Source organism: Phalacrocorax aristotelis, chromosome 2, assembly GCF_949628215.1.
Source record: "Phalacrocorax aristotelis chromosome 2, bGulAri2.1, whole genome shotgun sequence".
Taxonomy (NCBI): domain Eukaryota; kingdom Metazoa; phylum Chordata; class Aves; order Suliformes; family Phalacrocoracidae; genus Phalacrocorax; species Phalacrocorax aristotelis.
Genome location: NC_134277.1, coordinates 73,374,982 through 73,402,924, shown reverse-complemented (window position 1 = coordinate 73,402,924; position 27,943 = coordinate 73,374,982). Strand labels below are relative to the sequence as shown.

The 27,943-nt window shown below is 45.9% G+C and overlaps 1 protein-coding gene across 4 annotated transcripts in view; it reads left to right on the top strand.

Annotated features, from left to right (window-relative positions):
- Positions 1–8,264: 8,264 nt before the first annotated feature.
- Positions 8,265–27,943, top strand: part of DSP (desmoplakin) — a 54,909-nt gene continuing 35,230 nt past the window's right edge. For 3 of the 4 annotated variants that reach the window (XM_075084082.1, XM_075084081.1, XM_075084079.1), the window contains exon 1: positions 23,261–23,757. In XM_075084082.1, coding sequence (XP_074940183.1) covers positions 23,564–23,757 — 194 coding nt within the window. In that variant the 5' untranslated portion in view covers positions 23,261–23,563. Of the gene's footprint in view, positions 8,356–23,260; positions 23,758–27,943 lie in introns of those variants that run through there. The other variant, XM_075084080.1, reaches the window with a different exon arrangement.

The following is a 27,943-nucleotide window of genomic DNA, read 5'->3' as shown; positions in this document are numbered from 1 at the left end:
CCATAAATCTGATGAACTTTCTATGCCAGAGAGCCTGTCTCCTACACACAGACACTGTGTAGCCGATGAGTGCTCTAACCTGTAGAGAAGAAGGGCATTCCTCAAGCAAGCATGGAAACATATTTCATGCATGGTTCTGTGTCTGGTACCCCTTGGCAGCTGCTGTTAGGGGTTGAACAGCAAGCTGGCCTGAATGTTGAATGCCTTCAGGACTGAGAAAGGCCAGGTCTCTCCTGGGAGAGGCCCTGCTGCAGCATGCCTGCTAGCCATCTGCTCGGCTGGTTGGTTGTTTGCTCTCTGGGGAAGGGATGGCATCTGGCGCTGTAATTACACAAATCAGTTCATAACGACAATGAATGGTTGGACCAGCCTTCACTTCAGCCACAGGGAAGCAGGGCTCACCAGTGGCAAATGCAGTACCAGCAAACATGGTGGGCATTCAAACCACTGGTCTCGTGGGAGAATACACCCTCTAGGAGCAGCACGTGGACTTCTGTGGAAAGCCTCACTGAAGTGGGAGATGATGTGCACACATGGATGCAGGTTTGCAGTCTATCGCTGAAGTCAGCATTTGGGTGGAGCATAAATCCTAATTTTTACAGGTACTCTGTGGATCTGTTGTCCTATGTGTCCATTACACCCATAAATACCCACACAGTGTAATTACTGAAAGAACAAAGTCAGTTAAAGGGAAGATTAGTGCCATGGTAATGGAAGAATTATTGAAAAACAAGAAGCCTTCACTAATGGCTATGACAGATGTCATCCCTTGGGGAAGGAAATGTGAATGCAGAAGCATGGCCATGGAGGGGAGTGGTCAGCGGTGTCTCACCTGAGTCTGTGCCTTTCAGCATATCTGTAAATGATCGGGGAGAGGGTGAGCAGTGAGGTGAGAAAATCTGTGGGTGACTCTGAGCTATCAGGGTGAGGAGGTTTGAGGGTTGATTGTGAAGGGCTGCAGAAGGACTTTGTGACACTGACTGGATGAGGAAATAGCAGATAAAATACAGTACAGGTAAGTGAGAGGTGATGCACCTGATGAGAGGGGAGGAAACAATTCCAACCTTATGTATGCTGCAATGGGGACCAGACTGGTGTTATAACTGAGCTCTGAAAATCTGCATGATCCTCATTTAAAAAAAAAAAAAAAGTCAAGTGATTTTTAGGAAAGAGATGGTGAATGGAAGTGAAGGCATCAACATGTCACAGTGCATGTCTATGGCTTTGATGTCTCTAACTCAAAAACAAAGTTGTGGAACTGGAAAAAGTACAAAAAATATGTCTATTGTACAGAGAAGAGAATAGCCACTCTGTGAGGATTTCTTCAGTGGCCTCGGGTGCATCAGAATCTTAAGGTTTACATGAAAAAGGATTGAATAAATTCATGAAAGGGAATCTACTCCATCTGAGTCAAAGCAGTGGGTCCTCTGATGCAGTGTCTAACTGAAGGCTCAGGGGATGCCTGAGAAAGACCCGGGGAAGTATTGCTCTACACTTGCCTTGCACATACGCAGCTCTGTAGGTATGTGCCCTTGACTACCCAGTGGAGCCTGGATGCTGAGGTTGATGGAGCAGCCTTGTGTTTCTCATCAGATAAGCTTGTTCCTGTTCACAGCATCTGTCACTCAGCTTCTCTGTTCATAGCACTGCATCTGCCTTGGGTGTAAGGTGAGAAGTGGATTAAGTATATAAAATTAATCTTTTAAATCATCCCCTTCCATATCAGCTAGTAGTGGTGCCCACAGCTCAGACTGGACCATGCTGTGTATATGCATGGCCTTTGGAGCCTCAGGAGATCTGAACAAAATGCACTGTACCTTTTTTTGTGATGGGTCCTGGTTTACCAATATGGTATTGAATGGTTCTCGTGCTAATGAGCATTTTGACAGCATTGTTAGTGCTTTGTAATTGCCCAGGTGGAGCACCATTCCTTCTGCTTTGCCATGGGCAATTTGGTCATTGCCTGCAGTAATTCTCCTTGACCAGTTCACATGGTTTAAGTTGCAAACTCTGTAATGTAACTTGTCTGCAGACACGGACATGGGAAAAACACCATAGGCACCTTTCACTTACATGGTAGAGGACTTGCTTATCTAAAGCTCAATGGGATTGTTCCTCATTTTTGGAGGGTGCCAAGCTTAGTAAGGTCATGTGCTGCTGCCCACACAGGTCATCCATTTGACGCTGTCACACCAGTATGTGGCAGAAGCCGACAGTGTGGGGAACATGATTTGAAAAAAGAAGTTGTTAAAAAAGCATTTATAACGTCTTGCTTTATTAATACACTTCTTTCTCTGAAGGTTGCATCAGTGTGGTGGGGAGCACACAACTGCAGAGGTTCCTCTGCCGGCTCTGGGCAGCACACAGACAGATGGCTGCTGGAGGCTGTTGTCGACGCCTGTGACAGTAAGGAGAGAGGGGAGTGCATTCCTGTAGCTGACTCCTGCCTTTGCCCTTTCATGAGGCTCTGTGTAACCACAGGAGCCTATTTTGCTCCATATTGATGATAAGAACATAGCAGATAGGAAGAACAAGACATTGCAGGACTTGCTCCTTCATTCATAAATTGTATAGTAGTACTATTACTTGCATTGTAGTGAGCTTTAAGGCCTTTGAACAAGTTTGGGGTCCCTTTTGGCTGTAAAGCAGGTTGATGAGAGGCAGCTTTTTCCCAGAAGAGCATAGCAGGTGAGTAGCAAAAGGTGGGGACAAGGAAGAAATATTATCACTACCCCATGCTGCTATGCAAGATCATGCTGTGGTTCATATGGGGCTGGGCGGGAGCTGCGCGCACAGAGTGCCTCATGGAGGAATTACTCAGCATCTTCCCCAGCCAGATAAGGAGGCTTTCAAATAGAAAATGGGTGAAACAAGTAATGAAATCCAGCAGGCACAAACATCTGCTGGGAACTGCTGCTTGCCTTTTTGCTCCAGTGGGAAAAAGGAGGCAAGAGGTGAGAGTTGGACCAGGCTCATGGAAGCAGTGTCCTGAAGGATTGGTTTTACACACAACTATAGGGGTGGGTCACAGTCCTGGGCCTCGTAGCAGAAAGGGTTGGACTCTCCTGACGTCACCTGGAGATGCTGTCCTTCCCTGTCCGTTCCCAAGATGGAAGATAGCGCTGCTTTTATTGGGGCCAGCCAAGAGTGTAACAGGTTGGGACTAGTTATAAAGGATACCTTCACCCATACAGACATTTAACATACCAGTGAAAAAAATCTTGTAATAGAGACTTAACTGGGCAGCTTAACAAGCAAAATCTTATTGGGCATTGCAGTGATGGTATGGGTTTTGCCTCCTTCCCCTTTCAGCTGCTGTAGTCTCTACAGGCAACGGACAATATCTAGCTTGGTTTTGATCTTTCTGCAATATAAAAGTTGATATTCAGTGCTTATTATCTATATTGTTTGCTTGGATTATATTGTCTTTTCAGGTTGAATACATAGTGCATTAAAAAGCACACACTAATAAAAAGTAATAAATAGTGGAACTATAAACATATTTTTGCCTGCTACTCAGCTACTATAAATTATTCTGTATGCACAGAAACCTCCTGATAAAGTACTGCCTTCTTACATGGCATACTAAAAGATACATTTAAGCAGGCTTAGGAAGAGGCATTAATAAAGTTAAGACCAAGTGACAGGTTGTTTGATAAAGTGTTTTGAAATAAAAAGCTTTTGACAGAGGTATTCAGCAGGATGGGTTTATGAGCTCTGCGCTACAAAACACAGCAAGAACACGATGACCCTTGCAGGCTTCCTGCCCAGAGGTCTCCGGGGCAGCCTACAGAGTGGGTCGGGCTGCAGCTCCCATTCAGCCTGTTTGGAGCTGAGCCATTGTTGAGAGCTGTGTTTGCAAGCTTGGGCTGCTCCAGCAAGGCACTGGAGAGCACCAGGAAAGGGCATTACAGTAAAAGATGTGCTTTTTTTATAAAGTCAGGGCTTGAAATAGGCAGCAGGGAGCTTCACTCTCTTCCTATGCTGATCATGCACCTTTTGAGGGCACGATCATGGTCAGAAGTAAGGCAGGATTAAAACCAGAGCACGGCTGAGAACAACACTCAAGGGTGACATTTGGTATTGGCAGGAGGCATCAACACTTAATGTCATTAAATGCTACTCACCAATCATGTTGTTTCACATCACACACCTTGGCATTGGTTAGGGGGTACAAACTGGGCAGTGAGTCCTTCCCTGAGCATGTTACCTCTTTTTCCTTGGCATGGTATGTTAATGAAAGCCCTAGCTCAGCTCTTTCATCTTGTCCCATGTTTTTCTTTGATGATGTGGAAAAGGAGCGAGGGAGGGGGCCCAGGCTGGAGAATGAGAGATAAAGCAAGTTTGTTTATGGCTGAGTCAGAGGACAGTCAGATGGAGAGTTTTCCTTGTAACTTAATAGCCACATTAATCACTGTGACTGCAGCTACTCCCACTGACAGGCAGAAAAGGGCCTCGTTGTCTCACAACTTTGCTGATACCGAATGAGTTCTCTGGAAAGGTGCTCTCCTAGCAGGTACAATTAGAGTGCTTTAACAGACACAGAGGATGCAGAAAGATTTTTAATTATATTGCGTTAAACACAGCCTAACCTCAGCAGAAACAATTCTTTTATGCAATTTCAGGTTAAGTGAAATTATTTTGTATAGTAGTGACATAGTCAGAGCATCCCTGGGCAAATGACTAAGAGTGGCTGTTTCTGTAAAGCAAATAAGGTCTGATAACGCCAATACCTTACTGTGTTGCATATACTAACACGGGTCTTAGTGAGAAGCAATCAGTTTGGTATGGCTTGGATGAAATAATGAGTCAAACTTACAGGAGCCTTTGATGGTTTATGCTCAAACACACATGTGTCAGGGTCATGTAAATGAGGGGGTTTTTCTCCCTCAGTGTACTTAAAAGAAGGGAAAGGTAAGATTTCCTTGATGAACAGTTTATCCCAGTGGGAAGTTCAGCACTTTACCTACTGGGCTTTGTCAGGTGCCTTTCACCAAAGCTTGTTGGGGTCCCAGCTTTCAGCTGGATCCATATCCCTCAGTGCCATGCAGAAGTTTTCTAAAGTAGCTGCCTGAGTAACTACAAATCCCAGTAAAAAAAAATGAGACTCGCTAAGGCATCTTGGAGAAGTCTCCTCTTAAATTGTTAACAAGATGGAGGAACTAAACTGACAGATTATTCATTTATCTGATTGAGAATAGTACAAGAATGGGGGAAAGTGAGAGAAAAGATTGCAACCCCCCAAATTACTTGTTTCAGTCCTCTCTTCAGAGGTACCATCTGCATTGGACCCCAGATGCTGCGTCATCCCAGTTTCTGACTCTTTGGGCATGCTCAGCCTCTGCTGTGGGCAGGGCATGTTCAGTGCCTCTAAAATCAAAGCTCCTTGACCTTGCTCCCTGCTGGGTCTGCTGCAAGTGCCCACACAGGCACAGGTTGCAGCAGCAAGTGCTGTGGCTCTGCAGTCTGACCCTCCCTCGTCTCTTTGGCCAGAGCTTACGCTCTCCTCCCTGGTACTGCTGATGCTTACCACCTATCCTACCTTTCCTCTTCGTCTGCCCTGTGTCCGCTGGAGTCAAAGTAATGTCTACAATATGCACAGCCCACAGGGTTCAGAGATTCTGTTTATCTGCTTGCCTAATGCGTGTGCATTTTTTATATTCCCCATATAAAAGTTTTGTCTCCTCAATCTCCACAAATCCCACAGATGACTGCGTGCAATCCCACCTGTTCCCAGCACCACACTGGCTGGCAGCGCAGGCATTGCTCCGACCCAGCCCCATCGCTGCAGGGGTCTGTTTTATACCGCCACAGCCATTTTTTTTCCTCTTTTTTCCTTCTGCTTTTATTTTTCACCCCTCTCTGCTTTTTGTTGTTGGCAATGTCATTGCTAAGCTGGGCAGTCGTTTTCAGTCTGGAAGGCAAATGAATGGTGGGGAGGATCTGGAGGGGGTGCAAATAGAGAGCAGGAAGCATTTTTGGCTTTCTGGTGCAACGCCGTGGTGGGGCGGACCTGTAGCTGCTGAGGGAAGCAGGCATTTCCTCAAGTTTATGAAGGGGAAAGCTGGCTCAATCCACGCTGCAGAGCACTCCCTCTCCATTGGCGGTTGGCCCTGTGGGTTATTTTCAGCCTTTATTGTGGTCCCTGTATAATCGCAGCTTGCTAGACCCATAAAAATAGTACCTCGTGCTCTCTGCAGGACTAACTGCTAATCACTTGCAGCCACTGGTGGCAGAACAAACCCAGGCAGCCACCCAGACAGCATGTTCCTACCTGTGACTGATTGTGAATGATTTATGTTCTATTGATAGAAAGGAGATGGGAGGGTGGAAGCCGCCTCCCTTCCACACCCATTGCTCTGTGCTAGGACAGCCTCGTGGGAGCTGGGAGCTGCATCAGGGATGCGAGAGGCAGACTTTCCCCTCCTGGCTCTGGACAAGGGCATGCCCTTCAGAAAGCTCAGATCCAGTGTGGCTTTGGAAAGAGTAAATGAAATAGCTTGTCCTAGAGGTGTTTGGCTTGCATGTTGATGCGGCTTCCTGAGAAGGTGACTATACTCTCAGACAAAAAACTGCTGGCTAGGCAGCTTGAAAGTCCTTCACACCTAAATGTATGAAGGAAATACCTGTGGACAGCCTCTGCTTCAAGGTAAAGGCTTGGAATACACGGGAAGTTGTACGTGCCACCTGCTTTTCATTTCTCCTTTGTAAGTTTACTCTGTGTCCTCAAACATCACCTACCAGAGGCTCTGGAAGATTCCCATCAAAAGGCTGTTGACTGTTTCAGATCACTTCTCATCAGTATAGAGGAGAAAAAGAAAATTATTCCTTCTCTTCTCTTGAAACACAAACAGTTCTTAGCACTGTCACAATCATATTCAACAGGGAATTACCTAAACTTCTTTCCTTTTTGTGAGGAACACTTCTATCTGAAGACCACTGCTGGAGGCAGAGTGCTGGGGCTAGACGAACAGCAAGTCTGGGCCAAATCTGGAGCCTCTATGCTCCTTTCCACATGAATTTGCTCACCTCAGCTTTCTACTTTCCACAGTCGTGTACCCTCCTAGCCTCACTGTTTCACATGGGCTTGATGTCAGTGTTGCTCCAGGAATCACATAAATAAGGGAGGTAGACTGAGGCCAGCGTAGCCAGGACATATACACATAAAGCAGATAAAACCACACAATACTTGCGAACAGCGATCTCTGATATCCAGTGGGTAGCTGCAATGCAGAAAATCCATCCCTCGTGCACCGCCACTGATATCAACAGATTTAAATGTGAGAAGTGTTTGGCTCAGCCGGTGGAGTTGAACGTTTATCTGATCTGCTCTTGTGGCTTTTAGCATCCAAGATCACAGGCTGCAGACGACACCATCCTCCTTGAACCTCCCAAGCAGGCTGCAGGAGCTTGGGGAGAAGGGCAGGGGCCTCAGCTCCCCCAGGTGATGCAGGAGGCAGAGGGCCAGATCCTTACCCCCTTCTCACACCTTTTAGTTAGCTAGAACTCAAACGAGCTTATTAAGGACTGGGGTCATTTTCATTTCATATGTTGTGGGGTGGGGGCCTGCCTGTATTTCCCAGTTCTCCAGGACATGTGTGAAGATGGCAGATACAACGCAAGGGACCACAAATGGATCATGCTGTAAAAAGAAGGTAAGTTGTCTTGAGCAGACTGCAGCTTAGAAACACAGCAACCTTATAATCCAAAAAGGGATTTCTGTGCCAAATTCTTCTGTGTAAGTAACAAACCTATTTCACCATAACTCAAATATTTCTCCAGGACGCGTGTTTGTACAAACTGAGCTTATGTGCCAGTCACTGAAATTAGTCTCCAGTCCTTTTGCACCTCAGGAGCCCTTGGTGCAACTGTGCAAAAGTGGAAGCACTAAAAATTATGCCTGCAATGTGGATGTACATTTACATTTGTTAGTCTAAGTGGAGATTTAGATATAAAAATACCTAGCTGGTGCCAGACAGTACCTAATCTTCTGATAAGACTTCCAAGGTACCATAAGCATGGAGCGCCGCTTCACAGGCTATGGAAGATGAAATTAATTTCCTTTTCTTGTATTAATCAGAGGAGACCAGGTCAAATAGTTCATTCTCCACACCACCCTTGACTCACAAGATGCTGACTGTGCACCAACAATGAGCTATTTCCAGCTCATTTCGGAGCTCAGGAGAGACTGGAGTTTGCTTCCCACTGATGGGAGGATGAATGCAATGGAAAATCCTGCTTGCTTTGGTCAGAGCTCTTTTATCCTGGAGGCAGAGGGACCATGCTGCCGGAAGAGCACCATGAGGATTTCTGGTTTGTGGCCGTGCCCCATCTTACCCCTCCTCTTTTCAGAAGGTAAGTTTGGCAAGAGAACAGTTTTTCCGGTATGCTGGGCCTCCCCCAGGATACACCAGCTGGCCAGGGCTGTGAGGGGAGGAGAAAGGCACAGCAGCTCTCTGTTGAGGCTGTACCACTTGAATGGAGCATGCCTGAAAAATTCTTAACCACAGATCTATTATTAGCTGCGGCAAGATAAAAGGCATATTTTGTGAAAGTAACACATTCCAGCGCGACATGTACGAGTCAAGAGATGGACAGCATGTATGTGAATGCGTTGTCTGTTTGTTTGAATGCACTATTTTATGTCTATAGGATCAAATGTTTGTTTAGTCAATGCTTAGCAACAGATCTTGAGACCATCCTATCTGTCTGCAAGCCACACAGTGGGGGTATAATATGCTTTGGTATTTTGCTGTGGTTTCCTCTTTTGTTGAAAGACATTTTTTTTGTGTATACTGTTTTCCTAGGTGAGATGCAAGGGGCAAGGGTAGGACTGTGGAAGCTGGGATGATTTAAGGATAAAAGAGAAACCAGGTTTCTCAAGAGACTAAAAATCTTATGTCAGATCAAGTAATATGGCTGGAAACATAGACAAGATTTCCACCTCTGTATCCCTTTATCACGTCTCTTTTTTTTCCCATCTAAGCTTTCCCAGCTGGTCCCATAGAAGGTACCACTTCTCCCATAGCTGGGCAGGACTGAGGTGCTCTCACATGGCTTGCTGATCCAGGGATAGGTGGAGGTTAATCTGTCAGCTTCATACATCTGTGATCCAAAATGGTCCTTTGAAGCTGACCCTTTCCTCTTGAAGCTCTTACCCACCGCTGCCATACAGTTGTCTGAAGTAAAATCAGGATTGCCTATCTTTCCAAAAGTTGCACTTTCACTCAGCTACAAAATAAAGGTTTGATTCAAGATTAGATTTACAAGGTGAGATTACATAGTCTGTCCTGTGCCAGGGACCAATTATATTATCAAAACTCTTCCTTCTGGCTTTAAAGCGTTCACCTCTGTGAAAAGTAGCCAGCTGGTTTTCAGTTATGGCTGTATGCAGGATAGGGCATGACTTAGAAAATGGTCTCTGCTACGCATCTTACAGCCATCTTGTGCTGTCATATCCAGCTGTTCATTGTGCTTGCAGTTTTTCTGCAAGGCAGTGATTTTGACCTCCTGACAGTGTCTGAGAGCTTTCATGGATGAGAGGAAGGTGTGGGAAAAATATCCTTTATATGGTGCAAACTGGGATTCCTGCAGTGGCAGGGTTGGCAGACCCCAGCTGGATGAGTCTCCCTCCTCCCTTGTGCTGGGGGCACAAATGGCATGTTTGCAGGGTGTGGGAGCTCACCCTAGGATCCTGGCTCACTGTAAAACTGCGGTGTTCATGTGCAGTCGAGTCTGCTTTCCTTCCTGTGCCTACCTGAATCGCTCATGAATTTCTGAATTGCCTTCCAAGGCTCTGGTTTTGCTGTTAAGGCTCACGCTGTACCTCAGCTCCACTGAAGCTTAAATCCTTTGTACAAGGGTCAAATTGCCCTCTGCTAAATGAATATTGCATTCATAGAAAAGCATGAACATTGCGTACAGAAATATGTTGTGTTGCTCCTTTCTGTGAGCCGTGTTCAGCCCTCTTCTTACAAGTATCAGAGAAATAACGTCAGTAGGTCAGGGGAGGCAAGTTCTGTGTTTCATACATGGTAATTTTTTTCTTGAATCCTGTAAAAAAGGCCAAAATGTATTCTCTTAACAGAAATCAGCTATGTTTAAAACTTGTAGCAGAAATCATTCAATTCATTTAATGAGTCCTTGCTTTCCATCATGGATTATCCTAAGTGCATCTATTGCTGAAGTCAGCCTCCCTTCCCACCACACTGCTCCCCTCACACTCCCTCTCTCCAGGTTTTCCTCTCTCTCTGCACTGAGTTTGCAGCCTCTTGCCTTCAGAAGCGATGCCCTTCATGACCCCCTCTCTCTGTATCTGCTCACACATTCCTTCCTTATCTTGCTCTCACCCTGCTCCAGATTCCCTCCTGTCCGTAGAGCATGTGTGTTTACAGATCCCAGCTTGGTGCCTTCTAATAAAACTGGCTTTCATCCTGACAGTGAGTCATATGACCTTCCTCTCTTTTTTCCAAAATCCTTCTGTGTACACATGAGCCCTTTAAACAGTGGCATCTGAAATGTTTCTCCATCTGTCTCCATATTTGTATCTGTCTGCTTATACGATCAATGTTTATATTAGGTAGTTATGCTCTTCTGAATCTGTTCTAGCTGTATTTTGACTAGACTGTGGAGACCTTCGGGCAAAGACTCTTCTATGCATGTTTATACATTGCTAAATACACCAGTGATGCTCAATAAATAATAACACTATTCATCTTTGAAATTACTTTGAAATTATTTTTACATGAGGAACCAGCTTAAGAAAAATCTGTGGGCTGAGACTTTAACCCCCCTAAAGTCAACGGGAATTTTGCCATAGGGTGTTTTAGGGTACAGTCTTACAATTATTGTTGTCCCTTTGTAGGTTTAGTTTATTAGTTTCCTTCATCTTTATGTTTTGTATAGATCAAATATTGTCTATATAGAAGTTCCCCAGCTTTCTTAAGTGTTGCATATCTGAATGACTCCTGGGCTTATAAATTTGTAAATATTACTACATTTTGCCTGTTAAAATAATGTGACCTCACTGAAGCTTAATTTTTTCTCCAAAAGGGTCACATGGGGCGACACCTCCTCTTGTCAGGGTGACATTCAGCATCGGGGACAACAGACTCCGAAGTACACTGAATGCATGTTGCCATAGTGCCTGTGCCTACATATGGGGTGCTGTTGCAAACTTCAGCCCTGTAGAAACCCTATTGTTTATCAGTGTGAGAGGCCCCACCCCAAAGGGTAATTAGAGGGAAGCTCATGTCATAAATCTGCTGGCATCCCAAGTGAAGCCCGCGTTCCCTGGGAACGGAGGTTATCTCCTCCTTTTGCTGCTGGTCCTTTGAACTTCCTGTGGTCAGGGAATCCTCCTGTTTGCAGCTAGAATAACAATTATGAAACTACCCCTGCTCTCCTGGCCGGAGTTCACGTCTAATTAACTTTAACAGGAGTCATAATTTTAAAAGTGATTTCTCAAAAGCATTATAACTCAAGACAATTAAGGCTTGAGAGAGAGAGCGCGAGACAGGGAGGGGAGGAAAACAGAGGCACTCCTTGGGGCAGGGCACTACATGAGTATTAAACAGATGTGACTCATTCCTGCTTCTAGTCCCAGCAGAAGTAATACCTTTTGAATAAGTTCTGTGTGCTAGATAAAAACTTGTTTGCTGGTGCAAAAATCATACCACGCGTGTTAGAACAAGAACCCTGATGGGCTATTCCCATTAAAAGCAAGGACACGCAGCAGTGGATTTGTCTGTCTGTTGGTGTAAATTTGACACAGGTCTTTTAGCTGTGGAAACTTGTCGAAGTCTGCAGAAAGAAGGGATATAGGGGAAGGAAATGCAGACCAAAGAATGAGTTAATTAATTCAGTTGCCCTTCTGGAGCAGGATGTTTTTATTCTTATTATGCATGAAATGTGTATTAGTGTATATAGAATATATTCATCAGCCAATTTGACCAGCAAAACCTGATCTTCTTGAGGATCTGTGAAGCTAGAAAGGAGATTATAGCAACACAGAACACGAAAATGCTGGGGACCCCTAGGTCCAACTTTTTGTGTCTTTATTTAAAGGTAGTTTTGCATGCAGTACTGAAGCCTTTGTATATATGCCAGCACATTCCACAGCGGACATCAGCGCTATGTGTGCAGGACCCAGCCTTCTGTGACGTGTAGAAAATCAGGTTTTTATAACAGAGGGTTTTAGGGAAATCTCCTGCAACTATTACAGAGTGGATCCATATCTTTACTAGTGGCGTGAAGATTCTAGAGGAAACAGGTTTTTTTCACCACAAAATTGGCTCAGAGCAAGGTTAGTCGGAGTAGTGGCTACAACAGAGCCAGCCCTCCTACACAAAATCCCAAAGTGTTCCTGGGGATTGGCTGTTGCTAAAACAATGATGGACTATTTCCCTTAAGGGCTGTATCCACAGAGGGGATGCAAGATCCTTACAGAGGGGCGAGGAGGTGGTGGCGGGAGGGACATCTGACGTAATGTGTCATTATGCTGATTATCATCTGCCACGCAGAGCATGTCCACGCCGCAGCTGAAGGTGCAACTGCAGCATGGGTGGACTCCGCTGGGCTTCGTTTAGTGGCACCAGCTCAGGTGGTAATGGCAATATAACGACAGCAATGCAATATCAGCACGTAGCTGTCCGTGACCTTGGGCACGTATTCTGGTCATTGGCCATGCTAAGAAGCTAACCCCCAGGCTTCTTGCTCTGCTGTGGTTGTGGGCAACCCTACAGCTGGTTAGTCAGCCCCAATGGTGGGTTGCAGGCTGTTTCTGGTACGGCGCAAGCACACGTGGGTCCCGTTGGCAGCACTCATCTAGCCAGGAAACAGACATATATTTTTCCTTAAAAATACTGAACAGTCACAGTACAACTGCAGGTTTCTTCAATCAGCTCCTCACAGTAACGCTTTCCCCCTTCCTGAGGGATTTCAGCCATTCAGTGCTGCACTTTCTCCAGCTGTTCCCACAGCTTCCCCTGCTGCAGCCTTCCAGCAGCCCTGTAGAAAACTGCTCATCTGCTCCAGACAAAGCAACACAGCAAAATTAATATCTTAGTATGACAAGAGACTACAAGTGAGCCTACACAATCCATGGTCTGCTTGGGGAGTAAATCCTGACCACCTCAGGAAGAAAAGTCTGACCTAGGAAGCAGTGGAGCGTCTTGTGTCCTTAGAGCTGGGACTTGGGAATTTTGTGCCCTCTGGGAGCGAGCAAGTTGATTTTCTTAATGTAGGAGCCTGGGGGCAAACCAGCGTGTAAGTGGTATGGACAATCAGGGCCCAGGAGTGAAACAGGGAGGGAACCGCAATGATAGCATAGATGTGTCCTAAGGACGATGCTTGGTAGTTTTACAACATATTGTTGTAAGCAATGAAAATGAATCTTACACTGTAAATCAACTTGTTTTCCATTTGTTCATAAGATTTTTGCATTGTTTTCTGCTTGCTAAATTTCTAATGTTAGCATAGCCATCATGTTGTCTCCTCTCATTAGGCTGGCTCATTTGGCATCTCTAAGAGATGCCAAAATACAGGGGAGGTTTTTAGAAAGTATTTAATCAGTATTGTTACTGGGAAAATGATGACTGGCTCTAGTGTTTTAACATGCTTGAGTGTGGATATCACTAACACTTGGACACATCTGTAAACCTTATTCTTCCATTATAAAACAATGCTGATGGCTCCCCCTTACCTTAACTCTGAAAAGATATCACCCACAACAAGAATTAAAAAAAACCAAAATCCCCTAGGGGAAGTATTGTCTTCATCCACCCAGAAGACAGAACTATCAGGGTCTCTACTGAATTGACAAGAACTTGTGCGTATGCTACTGAATAACGTGAATGCCCTTTGGAATACGGACGTTCCAGGGCAGATCTGGTGTGTTCATGCTGCCATCCAACCTTTCTGAGGGGCAGCGGGGAATGTGAAAGCTTTGTTACATGAAAGAAAAGAATGTGACTGGGAGTAGCTGACATGGATCCTCCACGGTTAGGTCATCAGATCATGTGGGCTTTGCAGGACCTCTAGAGGTCTCTTGTCCCACCCCTGCTGAAAGCAGGTCCAGCCTTGCCCAGTTGCGTTTTGAGTATCTACAGGTTGGAGACTCCACAGCCCCTCTGGGCACCTGCTCCAGTGTTTACCCTCACGGTAAACTTATTTTCCCTAATATTGAGTGAGAATTTCCCCAGCTTGACCAACCTGATTGCTTTGCGTGATAAGGGAAGAGCAGTGGTTGTTATCTACCTTGACTTTAACTTAATGCTAGACATAGCCTCCTACAGCACCTTTGTATTGAAGTGGGAACATTCTGGTCTGGACAGATGGATTAGTAGATGGGTGAGAAACTGGCTTGTTTGTTGAGCTTAAAGAGTTCATATTCTACCTGGAGGCCTTTACAAGCAGAGATCTTTAGGGATCTATTCTGGCAATTTATCTTTGTCAGTGATGCAAAAGTGGAGACAGTATTGACCCTCATCAAGTTTGCCGTTGACACCAAACTGGGGAGACCAATTGATGCACTCCAGGGCAGGGCTGCCACTCAGAGGGACCTGGGCAGCTGGAGTAAGGGGCTGACAGCAACCAAGAAAATTTGAGAAGGACAAATACAAAGTCCTGCAACTGGTGTGAAGTAGCTCCTTGCCACAGTACAGGCTGCTCATGAGCTCTGCAGGAAAGGACGTAGGGGTGCTGCAGAGCAATAGGCTAAACATGAGCCAGCAGTGTGCTCCGGCAGCAAGGAAGGCCAAGAGCCTGATGCAGCCTGGGCTGTATCAACAGGAGCACAGCCACTGGATGGAGGGGAGTGATTATCCCCCTCTGTGCAGGAATCATCAGATCCATCTAGAGTACTGCATCCAGCATTCAGCACTGGTTGATAAACTTGTTACTAAGCCACCTAGACAGTTGGGGTTTGGAGACCAGCCCTGTGAGGAGAGGCTCAGGGACCATGCCTTGTCCAGCCCAGGGACGGGAAATCTTCAGGGGAACCTAAAAGCAGCCTATCAGTGTCTATGAGCCACCAAAGCTCTTCACAGTGGTGCCAGGTGAGAGGACAACAGGCAGTGGGCATACATTAGAACAAGAGAAGGTCCAACCGGGTATGAAGATGAACTTTTCCCCATGAGGGCAACAAGCGGTGGAACAGGCAGTGAGGGTGTGCAGGCTCCATCCTTGGAGGTTTTCAAGACCTTGCTGGACAAAGCCCCAAGCAACTTTGTTCTCATAGCTAAAGGGCTTGAGCAGATTGAACTACAGACCTCCTGACATGCCTTCCAACCTGAACCATTCTGTGATTTCTTTTTAAAACCAGGAAGGGAGACTTTATTACTTAACTCATTCAGTACCTAGAAGCCCTAGTCTTGTCCTAGTTTTATCAGGAACTTCCCAGCCCTAGTCAGTGCTCACACACAAAAGTCCAGAAAAACTTATGGCCTGATGAGATCAGGCAGGCAAAACTTTATAGCAAAATACATCCAACATACATGACAGCCCCTTCCTCCTCCTGCGCAGCGCCGCTGCATAGCAGCTCCCCTTGGGTGCAGTGTCTCATGCCACTTCCCATGTGCCCTTTGCCCGGCTCAGAGGCAGGTGGAGCGAGCCCTGAGTGCTCCTGCCTCTCCCAGAAGAGCCAGGTTGTGGTTCCTCTTGTTCTTGTCTGCATCGACAGAGTGCACTAGCTACAAAAGCACAAGAAAACACACTGCTGTAAACAGTAGCCCTGATCATAATTATTATTTTATTGCTTTCTTGCAGACAAAACTGGCATTTTTTCAAGGATGTGGCTGGAGTCTGTCCTGGAGGCAAGGCCATACCTGTCATGCAACTGGCAGAACTGGCCTTATTCTTAATTTAAACTCATATAATATTTAACAGAGTAGCATGAACAAGTGAAAATCCTGCTTACATGGAAGGAAAACACCTATAGAGTGTGTTACATTGTGTTCCATACAGCATGGTCTTCCAGTATCTGTTCACACATGTTTTAAGGACTACTTGGGCCATTTGGTTCACTGAGACGTGCACAGGAGGCATTTTTACAGTAAGTCGATCTTGTTTCCTACCGTGTCATTTGGAGGTGATTTCCCAGGAATCCACACAAAAAATAAAACTAAGGAGAGCTGTCGATCTCTCAGTGCTGGCATAAGAGCTCAGAGCTATGCCCACAAGGTTAACATGAAGCGATCCTTTTTCTTCCCTGTTTCCCGTCAAAGTCTTTCTTACTGATGTTAGCCTCGCTGGTTCTTACGCTGCTAATCATGCCAAAGATGAGCATTTTTCTGGAAACAGCTGACTCTATCCTAAAGGGAGCTAAATCGTCCCAACAGAAAAGTGGATCTGGACAGAAAAAGAGGAAATAAAGTGATAATTTTATTTCCTGCATGTCTGACTTAGACCTACTTACCTAGGGAAGACCTTGTAGATACCCACAGACACATCCAAATCACATGGAGAGCTGCGAAGAAAACATTAATGCAAAGTAGCCTCTTTAGCATCTTATATCATATTAGGGCTCTAATCCTCTAGTCTCTTTATCAGACGTTTATAATTACATGGAGCAGAGAATGAGAAGGCGGAAAACTAAATGCAATTGATTCTGCTATTTGAACTACAAAGTTCGTGTAGGTGTTTGGGGGGAAGGAAGTGAAGTGCACCAGCTCTTGAATGCTGAGCAGCAAAACCATAGCAATGACTGAGGAGGAGGAGAATATTCCATTGCAAGGCTGAATGAAACTTAGGCAGCGCTGGAATTTGGTCTAGACAGGAGAACACTTCCACAATTACATCGTCACATCTTGAAAGCTGCGGTAATGAAAGATGTTTCACGATCCCCAGTGGCCACCTTCTAGTATTCTGCTCTCACTGATGACAATTGCTCAAGATTTAAATGCATTACAGTGATGGTTGTGCTTTTGTAATCGAGGAGAATATGGTTGTAACAAAAAAGCTCCCATTTCTGTTCAACATGGCTCAGCTGGAGGGAGGAGGAAGGCTGCCTTCAACTTCTCGCTTCTGAATTTGTCTTTAGAGAGTTGAGGGGGGTGTGTGTGTGAGAGAGAGGAGGCTGCCTCTTTTTTTCCCTCACTTGTACTGCAAACTTTAGAGTAACAAAATTCCTTGTTAAATGATTGGAATAAGAAAGACTCTTAGGAAACTTTCTTAAGTGAAGTTTTACACATTTGAAAAGGCTTTTTCAGCACAAAGCAATTCTTAATGCTGTCTTTACCAAGTAGCCCAAGTCCCTTTGGTGTGGGGAGCTCTCGCTGGCTGGGTGTACAAGCAAGCACAGCTGGAACAAACGACGCTGCGATAACATCTGGAGTTTGTAGAGAGGGTATCTTGGTAAGGAGCTTTCCAGTTCTACCAGGAGATAAATTGCCCTCCATAGCTTTGTGGTTCTGGAGAACAAAATATTCCTGTAAGGGTGATACCTCCACTCCTCAGCTGTGAGAAGCAGAGCTTCTGGCACAGTAAAGAACCGAATCTTTATCTTCCCTGGTTGCTATCAAAATAGTTGTGGTATGACCCACAAATTGAACATGAAACAACAGGTGTGCTTGCAAAAACTAACGCAAAGTGAGTTAACTGCCATTCTTTTATATATATTAGATCCAGTTCTCCATTGCCCTGCACAGCCTGCAGCCATTATACACCATAGAAGTTCAGCATAGGGAAGGTGTGCATGAAAATCTGTTTAAAAGTCTTCCTCTTCTCCATTGAGCTGGTAAAGACACTTTGGACCTTTATAACTGCTCTGGTCTGGTATTCCCTCTTACAAGTTACAAAGTATTTTTAATTGTGGCGGTAACATTTTAATAAGGCTATCAGTGCCCAGGGCCAATGCCGTAACCCAGTTATTTGACATGTTGAGATGACAAACACCTGTTACAATGTGTGAACTTGTTAATGGGAGATTCACACTAATGAGGGGAAACCCGGGGTGTCTACAGGGCTACTGTAGCAGCTCCCATTTGACCCTTCACTCCCATTTCCAAGAACGAAGGCACAAGCAGAAGAAACGGATGGGTGTCAATAAAATCATTGTCCTCCTTATCCCCTTGGGCTTGCAGATACCTGGGTGTAAATCAGAGCTGCCCCAGTGTGAAGCAAGTGTAAAGGTCCCTTGAGAGCTTCCACTGTCCCACTTCTTGTCTTGTACTGCACGTGGCTCAGCTGCACTGTGGTATCTAACACGAATTATCAAACTCTTGGAATAACGAGGGGGAGATGCACCTTGCCAAAAGTTCATGTTTTATTAAAGCGATTCATCCTCACAAACGAATGCATTTTGCATGCATGTCATGCGGCTGAAAAGATTTTTGTCCTGCTGCTAAAGAATAGCTAGTCGGAAATAGCCTTGTATTGCTCTCAGCACTATTAAGTATCTTTCTATATGCTAACTTCTCAAGCTCCAGCAAATGTCACCAGGTGTTGATGAAACAGAACTGTAACGTGAGCTTTTAAAGGAAAAGAAATAATGTAACGTTAAATAATTGACCTTGTGCTGTCACTGTTGGGCTGCTCTGCTTGCAGGAACATGAAATCATGGGCCGTGTAGAAATACTGTGTGCATGCTCTATCAGTCATGGTGGGATCATGGTTGGAAAAGGATGTCATGTGTTGGTCTCCTCCAACTGAAGCAAAACAGCTAGGCATCCTGGAACTTTTTGTCTGAGCAGTCAGTCAGGTTTGACAAGGCTGACACATCCTCCACCACACCCTCTACTTTTGCATGGTCTAGAGGGAATTGTGCAGTCCTAAAATGCATTACCTCCTGCTGAGTTTAAAGACATTTTATTTTAACCCTACCAGAAACTGGTAGCGTAATATTCCAGGGACTGCCTAAAAGGAGCACAGTGAGTGTTCAGGGACCTGAGAATGACAGCTCTTGGCAGGCAGTCCCAGGCTTGACTAGTCACAGGCTCGCACTGAGTGCCTTGTGTCAGTCATTCCTGCTCTCCCCAAGCCCTCCAAACACTCACTGGGGCATACCTACCTTTTAAAATGGATTGTGCTGCAGGGCACTGTAAATCTGCCCATAACTAGGCACCAGTTGAGTGCAGTTAAGATATATCTTCTCCATGACAGGGATACCTTTGAGTAAATTCAAATTTGTCTGAGCCCTCTCAGTTTGTTATTAATGACATTTCAGACCATCTCTGCAGTCACTATAGAGGTGTTGCTACTGACACCAGACAGTGACATCTCGTCCCATGCAGAGGAGAGCTCGGACTGCGGACTCGGGAGTGTTTACTGTGCATTTTCTGGGTAGAGTTCAGCCCGAGTGAAGTGAGGAAGTGAAAACTCCCAGGACTGACCTTCATTTTGTAATGAACACAGACTTTGTGAATGCTGCTGCTCAGCCCAAGCGATCGCTTCCCAGGCAGCCCTTGCACAGGAGTGGTGGTGCATAGCAATCACCTTACAAAGACACGTAGCCATATTAGTGGCTTGCACGTGCAAACTTGTCCTTACTGCCCAAAACTGTAGGAGTTAGGAACACAGGAGTCACATACTGTTTTACCTGGATGATTCGATCTCTGTTTGGAATGCCAGACCTGATTTTTCACAAGCTACAATAATGGAAATCAGTTATCAAGTCATATTCAGATTTGTGCTTTGAATGTCAGGTGTCACTGATTATCAGTGTGTTAAAACATATTTGGTTCTTCTCCATGCAAGGAGGACATTAAAGAGAGGATGTCATTAAATAAGCTCAGAAGATGGCATGTGAAATAGGAGGGGCTGGCAGCTCCTGTAAAAAGTTGTTAATTAACAACCCATTGAGGGGAATTTCAGTGTGGCCTTGGGAATTCGTTTATTAAGATAAAATACAGACATCTTCCTGGTATAGACAGGGACAAGTGCAGCTTGTTACACTCACCTCAGGTAGTGTCCTGAATAATTAAAGACCCACTATCTAGCAGCCTAAGTCTAAAATAGGACTTTCTGGTATACCCTTTGCGGTTGGGAAGGAGCCTTTTATGAAACCTAAAGAGATAGCTTATGCCCACCCCTAGTATTATGTATAAAGGAGCTTCGTTCTGCTTATTAAAGCAGTATTCAGGCACAGCTGTATCCCCTTTGCCTCCTTGGAATTGCTTTCTCCTAATATCCTCACAGTGTCTGCAGTTCCAGAGGAGGTGTGTTAGGATATAGAGCTGCAGCACAGACCTTGGCTCTGGCTTGGTTTAAGGAGCCTGGAGGGAATATTACATCTTCTTTAGACTGACTTGCTTGAAGAGGGTCTCCTAAGACCCAGGCAACTTTCATGTACCCATGTCTTAAGAAGCAGAATGCCACCTTCTGATAAGGGAGATGAGCAAGAAGCTCCAAACTACTGCATGTTATTCTCTCCTGCATGAAATATTCCTTAGGAGGAAAATGAGACTTTGCGTCTTTCAGTTTACTGGACATTTGCTCTCAAAAACTCTTTGAAGTCAAAGAAAGTCAAGGAACTTAGGATGTGGCTTTAGGTACATCAGGACCAGGCCTTTTCAGAAGTAGTAGAATGAGATTTAAGCAAGACCTTTCAGTTATGACACTGATATTTCCCTATAGTTAGTAGAATTTTAAGCAATATCCATGTGACTTGATCCTGCTTCAAGATAACTGAGTCCACCTAGGGTAGCACCCAAGTAAAATTGACTGTTTCAGCAAATAGAAGTATTTGTATTTACTTACTTTGTTTGCCCACTTATTAAAACAGTTCAGATAGGAGCACGGAGCTGTTTTCAGTATCAGTTAGGTCTTATCCTCTCCTTTTCATCTCAGTGGGGCTAATTGTGCAAGCAGGACCAGCAGAATCCACTTGCTATTTAAGTACATTTTTCTACATGTCCAGGTAACAGTGACTCATCCAGGCCTCTGGGTGTATCACACACATGCTGTCTCCATCACAGATAATGGGGTGTCTCACTGAGCTGGCACAACAGTCCAAGCTGAAAGGTGGAGCTGATTGGAGGTGGTGCTAAAACTCAGCAAGAACCCCAAAACAGTGCAATACTTCAGGATTTCTAAATATGCATACATATAAATGGACAGCTCTCAAAGGGAATTGCTGAAAAAAAATGCTTTGTGTTCATATGCCTAAATACAAGTGCCTGGCTAGAGGCATCACCACTCAAAAAATCTAACTTTTAGGTATGGTGGTGGCATTAACACAGTGATCTGTGTTTATGTTTCAAAAAGTCTGGATGGAGTACCAAGGCATAAAGTTCAATTTTCCCTCATTCTGCATCTCCCTCCTATTCTATACCTGTTTTCTACCTTTTTACTTCCTTCTTTATAGCACTAAGCCTATGTATTTGTTTTTCTTACTCCTGACTGCTTTTGTATTCTGCTCCCTAATGACTTTGGAATGTAATGTCAAATCTTCAAATTGTGCAAATGTAATCTGTATTCAAAAAAGCACCCCAAATCCATGTATATATACACATACACATGTATGTATATATGTATGTATACATATATATATGCACTGATATATAATGACTCACATTATATATAATACAGCATATATATTACAATACAGAAGTCACTGTATGACTTCAGAGATAATAGCTAACTTGCATTCTGTCTCCTTGTAGCACTCCATACAGCTCCAGGCGGTCCCGTCAGGATGCCTTTTGGGACCAAGCAACCCCACATTTGCTTGGAGGAGCTCTTATGCCCCCGCTATGCTGTGCCCACCACCACCACCAGCAGCAGGACAGGTTCTCACATAACTTGTACCAGAGTGCTCCTGCAAAGCCCCAGCAGTTTCAGTGGCATTGAGGAGAATTGCTCTCATTCGGTTTTCTCTTGAATAGTTCAGAAAATCTCGTCCTTCCGGTGTGTTTGTGTGGTTGTTATTTACTGCGTTTATATCACTTACTTACTTTATATACTTACTGCGTATATCACTTGCGTTTAAAACACCAGGAAAATGACCAGTGCGGGGAAGACAGAAATGGGCCCAAGAATTTACGGATGGTGATCCCCTCCAAGTTTGAAAAACTTATGGCACATGTGTTGTTGCAGAGCACCAAAGGATTGATTTGGCTGGCTCCCAGACTGCAGTTTGGGATGAAAGCCTCAGGATTATTACAGAAAAGCCTGGCAAGGTTATTCACCAGTGACTGCTGCTTCTTAAAATCTGGCCATCTTCTCTTTGTCTTCTAACACCATAGGCAAGTGGCCAGACCAGCTGAGGCAGTGCCGCTGAATGTAGCCAAGAAATTGTTCTCAGTTGACCCTTGAGGCTGACCCAATGGTCAGCTGGTGATAATGAAGGCACCACAGGGCATCATACAGCAAACTGCCTTTGCTGACAGCCTGCATGCATACAAGGGTATTAAGACAGTTTTGTCTCTAGGATCTGGCTTCTTTTTCATATTTTACAAGTAAAGCTTAACTTTCTGAGCTCCAGAAGGCAGGAATCCAGAAAAAGTAAGGAAAAAATTCAGTTTAAACACCGGTTTCTGGATATCCTCTTTCTCATGCACAAATGAGATGCAATTCAAACATTTCACGCACTTGGTGTACAAATTTCAGGGCTGTTTCAGAAATGAACTGGACTTGGAGTACTGACAGCCTTCCCAAAGATGTGACCCAATATATCTCCCAATGTATGAAACAAACATTTATGCCACTTTCCTAACCAGCACGCCAGCCCTGTGATGTGCCACATCTTGCTGCAGGAGGAGAGGGCTGCCACCAGCAGAACGGACCCATCCTCGACTTAGCGGTGCCGATTTAACCGGTGATGCCTTGTTGGGGTGCTGGTTGCTTTCTGGAGGGTGTTTGCCATTGTGGGCTCCCCTGACCCGGCCACCCTCACCGCAGCGCTCCCAGCCCTCAGGCGAGAACCCCGCGTCCCCGGGGCTCTGCGACGGCTTGGGGGAAAGCGCCGGCTGGTAGATATGATACAGGCCAAGAGGAAGTTTTTAATGGGCTGCAGTGGCAACTTACGAGGGCAGTTCACGCACCGACGAAGGTGGCAACACCGGTGCGAGGCTGAGAGAGGCCTTACCGTGCCCGGGCGGCCACCGGGGAGCGACACCACCGCCGCGGGGACGCCGGGCCGAGCCGGGCCGGGCCGGGCCGGGCCGGGCCGGGCCGGGCGCGGCGGGAGGAACCTGAGGCGGCCGCCGAGGAGGCGCGGAGGGCGCAGGCGAGGCGAGGCGGCGGCTCCACGCCCAGGAGCGCCGCTTAAAACCGCTGCCGAAAGGTGTGGCTTCGCCTTCCCTCTGCCGCCGGGGAGGGGACGGGACGGGACGGGACCGGACCTCCGCTCTTGCCGCCGCCAGCAGCCTCCGCCAGCAGCCTCCGCCAGCGCACACCGCTCCGCGGCGCCGCCGCCCTCCCCTCACCTGCGGGCCGCGCCGATCCCCGGCGCCCGTCCCTTCCCCGGCCCTCGGCCGGCTGCGAGGGAGAGGCGGCATCGCGGCGGGCCCTCCCGGGGGTGAATGCCTTTTCCCCCGTCGGGTCTGGGTCAGCCTCCCCGTCGCTTTCCCCACCGTCCCCTCTCCCCGCGGGCGGCGGCTCCCCCCCGCCGCGCTCCCCCGCCGCCATGAGCATCAACGGCGGCTCCCACCCGCGGATCAACACCTTGGGCCGCATGGCGCGGGCCGACTCGGGCACCGACCTGCGCTACGAGATGAGCTCCCATGTGGTGGGCGGCGGCGGCGGCGGCGGCACCCACACGCACAAGACCTACTACTACCAGAAGACCTACGGGGGGGACTACGCCTCCGACGGATACGGGTAGGTGCGGGCCGGGGGGACCCGGGGGCAGCCGGGGGGAGCGGGACCCCCGGGCCCGCCTGAGGGGCGCAGCCGTCGGACCGCTCGCCGTTTCATTTCCGAAGTGTGCAACCTCGCAAGCCTTCTTTTTTTATTTATTCCCCCCCCCCGCCCCCCCCCCCCAACTCCCTAGGGAGGCTAACTTCTAAAAGGCTTTTCAATGCAAGCAAAGAACTTTGAATTTTTCAGGTTGTTTGTTTTTTTTTTTTAAAAAAAACCAAACCCAAACTGGTGGGGACTCTCCATGAATAGAGTAACGGGATAAAAGGCAGAATGGTGGACTCGCTGCCTCCCCTTTGCAGACTGGGGTGTAAATGCGCCTGTGCTGGCTACACCAGCCCAACAGTTCTCTTCTGATAAAACCCTGCTTTGCTCCGTGACGTGAAACAAGCTGTACTGAGGTAATAAAGCAATTTACACGCCCGGGCTCAGCTCTTGCTCTCCTCACCAGCAGCTGCATAACTAGGGTTATAAAACAGTTTTTAACTAGTGGGAATCTTGCTCTTACTCATTTTTTTAGTTTGTTTTTACCTTGTGCAAGGCCTAGAGTTTTAAGGCCGTGATCTTTTATGCAGCGATCCCTGATATTTGGTGGCCAGGGAGCAAAGATACACCCTGCTTCCCCACCCCTCTACCTTCTTAACTTTCTGCTTGCCATGTTGCTGTGAGCACCGTGAAGATCTTGCGGGTAGGGTGCTGCCTGAGGATCCGGGTTTGGAGAACACCTGCTTTTGTCGATGCGGCTATACCAGCGATGCCCAGAGATCGATCCTGGTGAAAAAAATGCAGTGGTCATGAAGACTTCTCCATTAATCTCCTCATCTGGGAGGTCATGGGACTGAAAAGGAGGCAGCAGTTACAGTCACTGAAGGAGGCAGCGCTGCTGTATGATAGAGTGCCTGTAGAAAATGCTTCTGGCGATCACTCTTTTTTACATGTGGAATGGCTCCATTAAACCTGTTGGTCTAACTATGGATGCCACTGACATAGGAATTGATTTAGAAGTGCTGTCCTGTAATGTGTGTTAGAATTTATCCCCTAATTTTACAGATAGTACATCATCATTGGATTGCAGAAGGATGAGAATGAAACATATATAGTAAATAAGCAGCAGATGAGAACAGGCAGGCTTTATTAAATCAAGCAGATCTATAAATGGCTGTGGAGAATTAGGATTACCCCAGAGACCACGGAGACCTCTGTTTAGGTGCATCAGACCTGTTGCTAGAGGACCACTGAATGAAAGACAAAACTTGCATTCTACCTATTTTTTGTTTATCACTTTGCCCAGTTCTTGGCTTTAGTTCTTCATTTAACTTTTGGTTTGGTATGTGCACAGGTAAGTTAGTTAACGATGAATTGCAGCTATATCACATCTACTTACCATTGCAGTAGCGTGAGAATACCTATTTATTGCTATGTAACTAGAACAATTCAATACTTTACCATGGGAGAGTGCACATACTAGGACTCCACAATGCTGTCCTTGTATTGCATTTGTGAGGATCTGTTTTGCTAGTGTGCTCCACTGTGAATACCTTTATTGTTTACAAGAGACAGACTTGAAAAATTAATGGCAGAACACGCTACTTCCAGGCTGTTCCCTTTTTTTGCAGGCTTACTCTGGTGCAACTATATTGGATTCATTAGAGCGACTTCCCTATTACTCCTGACTTCCACTGGAGGAGAAATACTTTTAATTTAGCATTCTTTGGTTCTTGTTACATATTTTAAACCAGCCCATAGTTTGTTAGGCTCTTCTGTCTTTAGTATTCAGTAGTGGCAAAGCAAGAATGGAAAGGACAGACACGATCAAGATGTTAACAACCTTACATCAACATCCTTTCATTTACTCTCCATAACATAATATTTGTATCTCCTTTTTTGGAAGGCATATCTGGTAAGGAGATTGCAGTGAAACTCTGGTCACTTTATTGCGAGGCTTCTCCATGGAACTAAAGACCCCTGTTAATGAGATCAAAATACATACATATATATTTTACATACATTTTTTTTTGTATGTGAAAATATCTGACGATACAAAAGACTTTAAACTTTATTTGCAAAACAATATACGTGTTTGCACCTTACTGAGTTGCATAGGTTTATTTTTAGATACATTAATAAATACATTAATTAAATTTAAAATTTCATTTTAGATTTGAATTAAAATGTTCCCCACAATATAAAGTGAAGGTTTTGTTGACAGTTAATGAAAAAAAGTAATCACGCCTGATTTTGCATATGCACTGCCTGCAGAAAATCCACTATATCTTGTGCATGTTGTGCTTTTGCAGGATCAGGGCCATCGTCTGTGGAACTAGTTTTAATAATTGCGGTCAGCCTGATACCTTCCGTGCCAAGGTTTGGTGGCAGCTATAGAACTTGCAAAACTGAGGCTTCTTTTTCCAATGGGGAAGATGACTGTACCTTAATTTTAAATGCAGCAGGATTCAACTTAGGGTCTAGTCTTGTAAGTTTTGGGGCGTATTCTGCCAAACAAGTCTGTGCTGAGTATTGCATTACTCACAGAGCAATACAAGACGCTCCCTACCCGTAGGGCTCAGCAAGGTGCTTTTACAACATTCCCGGTTTCTTCTGGCTTGGGAATTCAGGATGAGCTTGGCCCAGAGTACAGATACTCAGCTTGACAGTGAGTCACACGGCTCCCAAACTGCCAATTCATCAGTCAAATATTTATCAATGTCTTTGCTATGGAGAGATAAAATCTGATGCGCTGTGAGAGCAGGGGAAAAAAGTGGCAAGCTGTGCAGTCTTCATTTGTTGTTGCTGAGATTAAGGAAAAAAAATAGCCTAGGATTGATGGTCCCCGTGTGATATGAAAATAAATTGATTTACACAATTCTGCTTAAGAGTTAATGTAACTTCTGTGCTTTAAGGTAGAAAAGGAGTTAGAAATTCACATCCTGTGCCCTGACATTACTTTCATGGACTGACAGACCAAGTAAATTTGGAGAAAACAGATTTACAGCCGCGTTTTTGCCCTTCCCATCCGTCTTACAGGGTTCTGCAGGGTCCTGGCTAAGCTGAGTGGTGGTAGGGCTGGCGCGGTCCCCTTTGAGCTCCTCTGTCACAGCACTGCACAAGGTGTATGCGGGGGAAACTGCCCTGCTGACAAACAAAAACACGGGCAGACGGAGAGGGAGGAGGAATGTGTCTGAATTGCTGCCGAATACCTGCCACGCCGGCAGAGCCTGTGCTGTGCTTGAGCTGGCCAAGGAACGGGTTTCAGCAGCAGTTGGTGACGCTGCCACGCCATGAGAAGAAAACCAGGTTGTACCTCTCCCAGCTCACTTTTTCATAGGTACGTGCATGAGAATTCAAGCTGGATATCTTTGCAGGCGTGAAAGCCTCTGTCAGGCGAGGGATTTGCTGGCATTTCGAGCGGTTGATTCCCAGCAGAGGTATATTTCCATGGTCTATGCCGGACCCTGTATTTGGCACCTCCCTCTCCCAGAGCTGGAGGTGGGAGAGGCAGCATGTCTGCAGCCTGCTGCACTGGGCAGGTACAGCCTTTAGAAACGGTGCTGTTGCTCCCGGTGATTAAGAACAGTGCAGGAAAAAGTGCAAACATTTTCTGCTGATAGGTGTGGCAGGATCCCTTGTGAAACTGTGCTTGCTCTGAAGGCACTTGGCCTCAGGGGTCTCAAGATTTCACCAGTGACTCCTCTATTTTTGCACATTTCTAATGGTATTTAGAGCCTGATCGTGCAAGATGCAGGCAACTTTTGAGGTTTCTTGTCATCGTGCCTTAGTCTATGTGCATACTCAGCAGACGAGACTAGTTTGGCAAGGCCGTGGTGTGCCAAAACCGATCCTAGTAAGAGCAGAGATGTATGTATGGGGAGAGCCCAGTTATGAAACTCTTGATAACTTCTGACACTTGCATTCACCTTCTTTGAGCGGGGGGGTGGGGGGAAAGCTGGTTTGTAGTACTTTAATTTCTGCTTATACTCTTATGGATATTGTGATTCGCCACCTTTTGCCAGCGTATGCCTGTGCCTTTTCAGGGGCACACACACCCGACTGGCAGGTGGTGGCAGATGGGCGGTGGTTTAGTCGCATGGTGCGTACAGGCTCTGTGCTGGGAATGAAGATTCCAGGTCAGGTTTTTCTTGTGTCTTGT